The following is a 10700-nucleotide window of genomic DNA, read 5'->3' on the forward strand; positions in this document are numbered from 1 at the left end:
ACAAGGATCAACGTAACTTAAACATAGCTTAAAGTTTTGGTTCCTACAAGTAGAGCTGAGCTTCTGTCACTGCTGGCTCATAAGCACATAAGCTATTGGCTACATGCACTTGTCTCTCAAGTTTTATCAAGGGAGGTAACGTCAAGTGTAAACTTTCAGGAAGTGCCGATGCCAGCCAGTTTCTCCCTCCACCCTGGACCCAAATGCATTTAAAATTAAGTGCAGTTAAGCAGTAAGCAACAGCATTTTTGCTCTTTCCGAGTGGGATGTGTGCTTGCCACGCTGCCTGCCTCGTCTGCTTCCAGCTGGCAACTACACAAAACCACAAACTGGGAATCGTGACTGTAATCAAGAAGCCTACATTTGGTGGGGTGTGCTCAGCTTACCCGAGTGTAGTTCATTGACCAAGTTTAACAGCAAGAGTAAACCATGTCACCTTATAATTATTTCTGCCTGTAAGAAAACAGTGCAGAATTTAAAGGGTTCTTTGTAGATTGAGGATTTTTCTTGCAGCTGCCTTTATTAGTGTTCATATCAGAGATGTCTGTTTGCTGAAGATATTACCGACTTGATCCAACTCTAGCATGTTATTTGTTTGCAGATTCTCTCTCTTCTGGCTGTTATTTGTGAAGAAATTGTGGAGGATTGTTTCAAGTGTGGCGGACTGTACTTCTTTGAATTCATAAGCTGCAGCGCCTTTCTTTTGAGCCTCCTGATCCTGTGTGTGTATTGCACTGATGTATATGAAACATTTGGGGAGGATAAAGTACAGAGAGTGGTAAGGAATATTTTTTTTTTTTAATAACAAACCATTTCTTGTAAGTGCTTAAAGACTACTGTGGAATAAAAAGGCTATGCAGAATGAATCTCCTTCTCTATTTAAAGTGTAAATTAAAGTAGTTTAAAAATGAGTCAACTTTGAGAGTCCCTTTTATTTTTCCAAAATTGTCATGTTGGCTAACTGCAGGATTTTGGGACTTGTGTGAAAGTCTTTCAGGCAGACTAATACTACTGGGTATTCATGGCCTGTCTGTATGTACATGGAACACAGCTTACTGCCAGCGTGATACTTTAACTTGCCTGTTTACCCTGTCTGTTTTCCTACTGGGTGTAGCCTACCTCCTTTTTGGTAATAGTCATCCTTGTTACAGCTTATGCTTTTATATTTCAAAAGATAAAGCAGGGGCACAGAGTTGCTCTGTGAAGTCAGTAAGAATATTCAAGTGTTTTATGAGTGTCCCTTCCTATTTCTCTTCAGAGCACACAGTAGGGTTTTTTTCTGTGAAGGTACAGATAAGGGAGTGTAGTAAGAGATTTGAATGAGCACATTACTTAGAGGTTTTTGGTTTCCGAGATGTTTTACATAGGGAATAATGCTGGCGTGGTTGACCTGAGCCTGAATTTGACTGTGAAAGAAGTTAGATTAAATGAATAAAATACATAAAGAAGACAAAACCAGGGGAGTGTGTGATGCAGACTCCTTTAAATAGTTGATAACGTTGAATGTTGTTTGGAATATAGTTGTAAAATAGATTTACTGAAGCTCCCATTAGCATCCAGAGTTTCAAAGCATAAATTCACTTGCAGATTAACTCAGCTGCTGTTATGATGCTTGTTATTTTTCAGGTAGTGTATCTACAATTCTGTAACTGTTTTTTTTGTATTTGCAGAATTTTTGGGCCATGCCAGCCATAGGTGGCTGTTTTTTGTTAGCATCAATAGTGCTTGCTGCGACCAGCTCAGGGTCTGCTGTTGAAAAAGCTGCGTGTGTAAGTCTTGCATAATTTACTTTAGATTTATCTTGTATGGTAACTTCTCTGCCCTCTAAACCTTGCTCAATTGGCAGGGAAAATACTGGGCAGGGAACAGAATTCAGTACACTGCAATGTTTCAGGAGAAATTAGCTATTTCAGACCTTCCAGAAACTTACCATAGGAAATCCAAAGAACGGGCATTCCTCAGGATTGCTGGAAAGCTCTGTGTGCACTTGCAGCTCCCCAGTGTTTTCAGCTTGCTTCTGGGTTCTTCAGACTTCATTGCCTTTGCTCTGTGTTATTCCCCATCATCTGTCACTGTTTCAATTTTGCCACCTATCAGTTTCCCCAGTTCTCCAATGTCCTCATTTCTGAAATGCCTACTTTTTTCATAGAATCATAGAATGTTGTGAGTTGGAAGGGACCCAGGAGGCTCATCGAGTCCAACTCCTGTCCTAGCACAGGACAATCCCAAGATTCAGACCATGTGTCTGAGGGCCTTGGCCAAATGCTTCCTGAATGTTGTCAGGCTTGGTGCCATGAGCACCTCCCTGGGGAGTCCTTTCATAATGTCATCCTCTCACAAGGTCAGCAAGAAACCATGTCTTTTGCCAGCCATTATAAAGCAAGTGTGGAGAATGCTGACTTGCAAAAGCTGCAATAAGAGTAGTGGTTTCCTCCGTGACAGAAATAGTTAGAAGAGCAACAGGGCATGCATCTCCCAGAGAACACTGAAGAGGCTGAGGGGAAGGCACTGAAGAGCCTTCGGGGTGCTGTGGGTGTCATAATTCCTCACACATTTGGCACTTCTTTAGAAAAACCTTGGAATTGTGAATATGTGAGTTTAAAAGATCAAATTTTTATCTTATTCTTGAATGAGAAAAAATGAGTTGGAAAAGAAAGCAAAATAATTCTGATCCACAGGCAGCATGAGCTATTAGAGATACATACTTTTGTGTAGTCATCTTCTGTGATGCTGATATATTCAAATCTAATGATTTCAGTATAAAGTCTTTCTTTTTTTTTCTGGTGCTGGAAAAACAAAAACTATTGTGATTTAAGTCCTACTAGTGTCAAATTGCTTTGGGGCAAACCAGTTGTGTAAAATTTTTGTAAAATTTTGAATAATGCATGTGTGTGTTTCCTTGTTTGAAAGAAGCTGCTAAACCCAGCCTTCTCCTTATTACTGTCTTGCCATGACTAATAATGAAATGTCATTAACAAAACGTCATTTCATCCCCCCTTGCTGAGCCAGTAAGGACTTGCTTAGGCTCTGCAGATCGTACCTCCTTTTACCTTCCATGTCTTACTCTTCTCCACTTAGTCCCTCAAATCAGCAGCCATCTCTTGGATAAATACTCTGCTATACCACCAATGCCATGCTTCTTTAATAACTCATTTTTTGCAATAAAATGAAAATACTTTTACTGTTATATCTGTTTAGAACATACTATACGGTTCAAGCTTGATTAAGAGAATGAGAACTGTAAAAATGTTTGCATTAGATGTGCTAGAATTATGATTTCTGATCTATTTCTAATTTAAATGGAACCGCCAATTTAAGGAGGACTGGAATGTTCATATATAAGTGTTATTAACATATGTAAGTAGTCCAGAAAATCCTTCCAAACAATGTTAGAATACTGTTAATGTTTATACATTTAAAAATCATATATTTCTTTCACTTTCACAGGTGTTTGGATTTCTTGCAAGTGGTGCATTTTTAGCTGAAATTATTACAGAGTATTTTCACAGTCGGAAACAAAACGCCGACGGACACTCAGAGACTCCTGGCAACACTCAGAGTGCCACAGAAAACCAGCCACTGAATAAACAAAGCTAACTTTCTGGAATTCATTCATTTTTTTTGAATGGAGCAAACTAAAATGAACTTTCAGTGCACTGTTGGTAACAACTTCTATCTCTTCCTTCTAATCAATTTTGTACGCATTGCTTATCACAAATTTTTATAGATCCTTAGGTCAAGTAGTGGCATCCTGAGCATTATGTTCTAAGGTAACTGGTCCTGCTTAATAACTGGTCCTGCCACCTGCCCAGGTGACATACACTAAAAAAAGTGTGTATAAATAGAATAACTTAAAGACAACAGTGTGCTGATATGATTTTTGGCAGAGGTGACTAATAAAGGTTAATGTGCGATGCATAAATTCTGAGCTATACCCTAAAGATATTTTGTGTCTAAAAGGACCAGATACTTCTGTTACGAGTCATAAATTAGTACAGCAGAATTCAGGCTTGTACTTACTGGTCAAACTGTGAATGTAAAAGGGATACCTAACTGGAGCCTTACAGAAATTCTTATCCTTACAGAAGGGGGTTGGTTTTGGTTTTACTGTTCATATGTCTCAGTTCTGTCTGTGGCGATCAGTTTAATGGAATAGTGAGTGTCGGGGTTTTATGGGGAGGGCAATGGAATCGTATATTAAGGGAGAGTTGTGCACCCCATGATCATGGGAGTTTGGACTTGGATGCCAGAATCTTCTTTCAGATTGCTTCAAAAGCTATAAAAGTTGCAGGAAGAAACTTGAAAAGCCAGCTGTGAGAGGAAAAAGATGAAGAGTGTTTTCACAGAGTAACCCAAAAAGTGGCAATCTGAACATCAGTGGGAAAAATGTGACAGCATGTGGGTCCTATCCTGGTGAATATTACTTGCAAGGTTAATACCATATGCAGCTTGTTTATGCATAGTAAATGCTAAGTTTTGCTAGAGTGGTTATGGACCCCACCATTTTCTTGGTTTATAAATATGGCACTAGCTTGAGACTTCTTGCTACTGGCTAGGTCAGTTGGTAAACAGGTAAACAAGCACTTGTACCCTTGATTTGTCTTAAAAGCAACAGGCTGTAGGACTGCAAGGAACACTGCTGATGCCACATGTATCAGAGAAGTGACGGACATATCAGACCAGATGTTGATGGCTGTGAAGGAAATGAAGTGGTGAAAAGGCATTTTTCAGATGTCTGAGGTAGAAGACGTGCTGGACCTCACTTAAGAGGAAAGCCTTCAAAAGTAGGGCAAATTGCTGTGAGCCAGGAGATGTTCCAAAATACCAAAGCAAATGAGAAAAAGCTGATTATGCAAAAACAATTCTTGTTTGAGTGCTCATGACATTTGCCATGTGTTCCAGGCATTAACTCCATTTCATCAATATGCTAGTCTGACAAATTTATAGTCCTGTAACCTGTTGTGGCAGCATTGAGACTAAGCCCTCCAGAAATTAGCTGAGCAAGCTGTATTTGGAAAAGGACAAGGAAGCTGTTAGAAGACAGAGGACTGTAAAAGAAGGTCAGAGCTTTTTTCCAGTGCTGTCACTTTCTGATGAATGTGAGTTTGTGATGTTCTCTCTCTGAGGTCTGAGACTGAAGCTTAACACTACACTTTGCTTGGAGGATGTAAATGTTGACAGGTGGTGTGAAGCATCATGTTTAAGCTGTAGCTTGGTTGCAGAGCCACACATAAAAGACATACTTCCCTTCATCCAATTCCCTGCTTTGTGAAAAAGTGCTCTTTGGACTGACTTTTTTTTTTCCTCATATTTATTAGTGTCCATTTGCACTAAAACCTGATCTCAGTCTAGGTGTACAGAGCTTGCTGTAGCTGTCTCTGAAAACTAGGTAGATTAGAGATGTTTTCTTTATAAGCAGCATTACTGGTGATAACGAAACTTGCCATAATGAGAAATATCTCTGCTCTGATTTGCAATGCCTTACTTCAGGGATTGTGTCCTTATCTATGATCAACGTTCTAAAGGTTTAGGGGTTTGGTTGGGTTTTTTTTTTAATTGCCCAGGATTCTACTGAAATCGTTTTTGCATCAAAATGTCTATAGTCTCTAAATCTTGGTCTATAATTAAAAACTGTAAATACAGTGCAAGAGTAACACTGTGCTGCTGATATTTATTAAGCAGTGCAGCGCCATGAGAGGACTTTTATCTTGAGGTAATTTTTCCTGTAATTTTTCTCAGCTTGAAAATACACAAATAGAGTTCTGGGTTTTGGTTGCTTTTTCTATAGACTTTTCCCCACCTAAGTGCTTTGTTATTGGTGTCCATTCCTGAATTGGAGATACTGGTACCAAAAGGGATCTGTAAAGTCATCTCTGCCTTGGCCTTCCTATCTATGATATCTCCTGCTGATACTTCAGAGAGGAACTGAAATACAGAGCAAGTGACTGTTATGAAAAGGTGCCATAAGGAGCTGGTGTCAGAAGGTGGCTCTGACCAAGATCTCCCAACTCCCATGATCTGACATGAGGCCTTTTGAAACAAAAAATGCCAACCTTTGTAGAATGGTTTGATAGATTCTCCTACTACATAGGTGCTGGCAGCCCTGCTGTGTTTCAGGTTGTTACGAGTGAGGGGGTTTTGGCATGTTTTGCTTTTCGTTTCAGCTGTTCCATGTAGGTAGTTCATTCCCGTTCTCTCACCAACTGACTGATCCATGTATAGCTTTGAGGATCAGATTCCATCTCTGACTGAAAGGGATGCAAGCACTGCTGTCAGCTCATGAGAACAACAAACAGTAGTCTCTGGGAAACTGGTTAATTGTTTTCCATATGTCACAGGAGTTTACTAATAGGAAGAGTCCTGCTGTTCTTCACACCAGTACGTGGTGCTCCATCCCATGCACTGTCTAGCTGGCATTAGTCTGTCACATGGTAGTTAAATACTAGGAGCAGATGAGCCACGTGTTGGTTATAGGTTTAAGGCAATTGCTAAATTGTTGCTTCCCAAGCAGCTGTTGGCTAACAAAGAAGTTTCTGCATGATGGTAGTGTTAATCCTAGGCTTGTAAGTATGAGGTCTTCTGCTTTAAAATAGCTGCAAAGCAGGTTTGCCAGTGTGTATGCTGTACTGTGAGGTCATTCCCTTAACTGCGTTATCAGCTTCCCAAGATAAAGGGGCGGGTGTGTGTCCCTCCTAGGTCTTCTCCTTCCTTGCTGCAGTGGGGGAGCAGACTGGTCTCCTGCAGTCGTGACGTGCCCCCATTGATGCTTCTGGTGTTGGTTCCAGGCTTTGAGTGTCTGTCTTTTAATTAGACTGATCCCAGAGAATGGTGTTGGAGCTGGATTCAACATCTCATTTTGCAGGAGCTCTGAGCGTGTGGCTGAATGTCTCTTACCCCTTGCATGCTCTGTCAGCAAAACGGTCTGCTTGTTTCCCAGCCTGCTTCTGATGAAATCAGCCTACTTTAATATTTAAACCAGCTGCTTCAATTGCTTACATTAAGGTGACTGATTTGGACTGAAGTGGGTTAAGGATTGTTCAGGAGAGTGGTGGGAGCCCTGGCAGAAGTGCTGTTACAAGCAACTGCCTTAAATTTCTTCCTCTGTTTGCAAAGTAACCATCCCTGTACAATCTCAACTGGTAGGAAAACTGTGGAAACAACTGGCCCAGTACATCCATCTGGGGATTGTCTTCTCCCTTCTTCACCATGGTGCTTGGCAGTGGTGTTGCGAGCCTACTCAGACATATTAAAAGCTTTTGTCTTTTCCAGTTGAGCCTGTCCAAAAATATTTAAAGGCTCTGCACCCACTTTCAGGTGTTGTTTCCAGTGCCTTGAGAATCAGCGCGGAGGATTCTCCAGGACTGGTGAGGACTTGTTGTTAAGTGGCTGCACTGTGAGTTTCTGCTCTAAAAATCTGCACGTGCATTGTGTAGATGGTGAATGTTAATTTTTGTGTTTGGCGTTTAGCCCACATTAAAATCACAATGCTACTGGTGCCCTTTGGGTTTTACGTATGTAAAGAAACTGTGCCTTACTACTTGCACTCTGTGCTTAAAAATATCAGGAAATGGTTGTGTCTGTTACAATTGAGTTCTGCTTTTGCACCCTCCAACTTGAGAAAGCAGTGAGCTATCTCACACGGTTCTCAGAGCTCTGCACACGGTGTTTTTGCATCGTGGCCATCATAGCGATCCTTGTTCAGATGGCTGCAATGAAAATACCAGGCTTTCGACACTGCAGGGAATGCTGTGTGAAGCTTTTGAAAGGTTATATGAAATTGTAACAAATCAAGATGCTGGCAGTGCCTTTAGGATAGAAATTCATCTCTGTTTTAGTCTATTGCTGTAAGCATAAGCAGATCACTAGATATGAAATTTTATGCTGGTCAGAACTATCTATCACTTTTAATACCTTTGAGAATTTAAGTGACTTTTAATGATTATTAAATCAGGATGATAATACAATAGTTTTATATATATAAAATAAAAATTTTATATGGTTTTGTTGCCAGTGTTGCCTTGAATTTCCATTTAAATAATTTTGAAATGCTTAAATATTTTTTCCATTCTAAACCTGTGATCTTTTTTAATGTATTATGGTTTTTTGGTCTTAAGAACTTTCTAAAATATTTTGTAATAATTTAAAAAATAAAATATTAGTAAATAACTGAAGCGTTTCTCACTTCTGCTGTTATGATTTGGTGTTGCTATGTCGTTCTCCCAAAGCAAACCATAGGAAATAACATCATTCTTTGTTCCTGGTTTGGAGGAAAGTGCTTGCATTGTGTTTGCCTGTTACTGGGGAAAAGGGTCTGACTTGCAAACCTGGATATTCTCACTGCAAGTTTCCAGGAGGAAAGGTCCGATGCGGTCAGTATTGCCTCGTACCCCAGGGTCCAACCAAACCAGTTTGCACTATCTTTACACCTCCGGTGGCCTGCAGGTTACTGTGACAAGCGTCACAATCCAAGTGCTGCTTTCTTATTGTCTTGGTTCCTTGGAACTGAAAGGAATAAAGGGGCAGACTTGTTGAAGGAAGGAGCACAAACTAGCCAAAGGTGTTCAGAGCAAATGATTTCTCCTGATGTAGAAGAATGCAGGTGACCAAGTTACTTGGTTGAGGAGTAGCCCCTGGACCCTTTAAAAATGTTTATCTGATTGTCAGTGGAAAAGGAAATAAACGTCCGTGCTTCCTGGCACAGTAGTTTTATTTCATAATCCTACAGATTGCTTATTACCTGGTGGTGATATTGCAGACAGAAGGACAATGGCACTTCACTGTCAGCACTGAAATTGGAATGCCCACAGTATCTGTTTCTTTATATTATAACATTAAAGGTGAAGTTGCCAATGATGAGTGTAACTGTAAGGATTCATATGGGAAAAAGGTCTCTAATGCTTTTAATTCAATTTGAAAACTAGATGCAAGGAAACAATAGAGGCAAAATGTTCTGTTAAAAGGGTACATCAGTGATGGATTTACACAGCCTGAGAAAATAACTCAGAAACTGAGAAAGATTGACAAAGATTTAATATTTGGAGCCTGACTACACAGTTGAAGTCCTGTTATTGCTCGAACTGTGACCACTCCTTTCTCAGGAGCGTAACCCAGGGTGTTTTACTGTAGGTTCTCAGAACGGGCAGCAACCAAGCAAGGTGAACTGCCTGGCTGAGTCTTGGGTTTACCTTCTCTCTGAATTCAGAATAGCTGTTCGTTGCCTGCTACAGGCAGCACAAGGGGGACCAGCAACCTTTTGATTTCCGTCCTTGCCATCCCCACAGCGCATTGTCCGCACCCGGATCTGCTGAGAAGCGGCACGAGAGACGTTTGCCCACAAGAGGGCAAAGATGATCCTGCGACTGAAGCGGTTCGGGCGGGAGGACCTCTCCATCCTCTCGCCGGATTGTCACTGGAGCTGAAGCCCCCTTGCCCTGCTTTGGCAGCGTAGCTATAAATTCAATTGTGCATTTTAGGGATATTGTTTCCAAAATCTGCTTATTTCTTAAAATGTAGCCTGAAGTTTTTTTTATAATATACTCAGATCGATATTGTCTCAAGGAGATACTTTACCGAAGCAGATTGAAAGAGTTCTACTTTTATTCTTCTTGGTTTGTAACCTGGCAAGAGATGTTTTTAAAAATTCCTATTTATGCCAAAGTCGAGCTTCAGCTGCATGAGCACCCTTGCCCCTGCAACACTGTACTGCAGCTTGGAAGGGTTTTTTAGTCAGTACTACACTGGGGGTTTTTTGATGAAAGGTCTGTGGATCACGGGTGGGAGAAGAAAGGAACATGAAGTACCTGAGCACTTCCTGGACTCTCAGGAAGTTAAATAAGAGAAGCTTATTATAAAAAAAAAAATGCAAATTATGCACGCTGGAAAAATTTCAGGGCCCACAAACAGCAATGCTGTCAAACAGCTGTAATGCCTGCTGGAGAGGGCTTCTTGCAATTCCGGTCCTCTCCAGGCACCCCAGCGAAACTTGCTTTAACCAGCCCACATGTCCTAATCACTCCTTCCACTTCTTTCTTATGACCTATTATCTCTTGGCTGAATATTAGAACAGGACTGGGAAAATAAAGCAGTCTTGGCTGTTTTGATGTTGGCAAGTCCTGAGGTGAGAGTCAGGGCTTCTCAAGGAGGTGACAGCATAAGCACATTCTTCTGTAGCATGACTCATGTGCAGGCAGATGAGGACAGCACGCAGCAAATGCCCAGTCAGGTATCTGTTGCTAAATGTATTGCATCAAAGCACGGAGCATTCTGAAGTGCTAAGTTTGGGGTGTACTTCAGAACTCTCTTTTTAGTCCTCACTTGGACTTACTAAAAGCAAAATATTGTAAGACAAGGTTTGTTTTTTTTTTTTAATTACCATATGCCCTACCCTTGCTTAGAGAGTGGTGGAATGTTGGCTCAAAATAAAAAAAAGCAAGTCTGCCCGCACAACAGTCCTCCTTTTAACTACGTCCTTTGCACCAGCTGTCACGCTTCCAAAAATGTCAGTGCAGACACTGTTCTGAAATCCCTGTTCATGTCGAGCTGTAGGTAAGGAAGGAACAGTTACTCAATTCTTCTGTAGTCTCTGCACACCACTAACCACAAAGACGTGTGGCTGCTACCCTGGTGTGAGCAATAAGGCACCCTCAGAAAGGAGGTCAGACTCTCACCTCTTCTATTTTTATTATTAAAACACCCCCCCC

General features: G+C 40.9%; 1 protein-coding gene across 1 annotated transcript; it reads left to right on the top strand.

Annotated features, from left to right (window-relative positions):
- Positions 1-601: 601 nt before the first annotated feature.
- On the top strand, positions 602-3597 carry CMTM6 (CKLF like MARVEL transmembrane domain containing 6; the record flags this gene model as incomplete). Its single annotated transcript, XM_010175926.1, has 3 exons — positions 602-778; positions 1671-1769; positions 3448-3597. Coding segments are annotated over 3 exons (426 nt in total), but the record flags the coding sequence as incomplete, so codon positions are not given.
- Positions 3598-10700: the final 7103 nt, after the last annotated feature.

The sequence above is a fragment of the Antrostomus carolinensis genome, unplaced genomic scaffold, assembly GCF_000700745.2.
Source record: "Antrostomus carolinensis isolate BGI_N321 unplaced genomic scaffold, ASM70074v2 scaffold27089, whole genome shotgun sequence".
Classification (NCBI taxonomy): domain Eukaryota; kingdom Metazoa; phylum Chordata; class Aves; order Caprimulgiformes; family Caprimulgidae; genus Antrostomus; species Antrostomus carolinensis.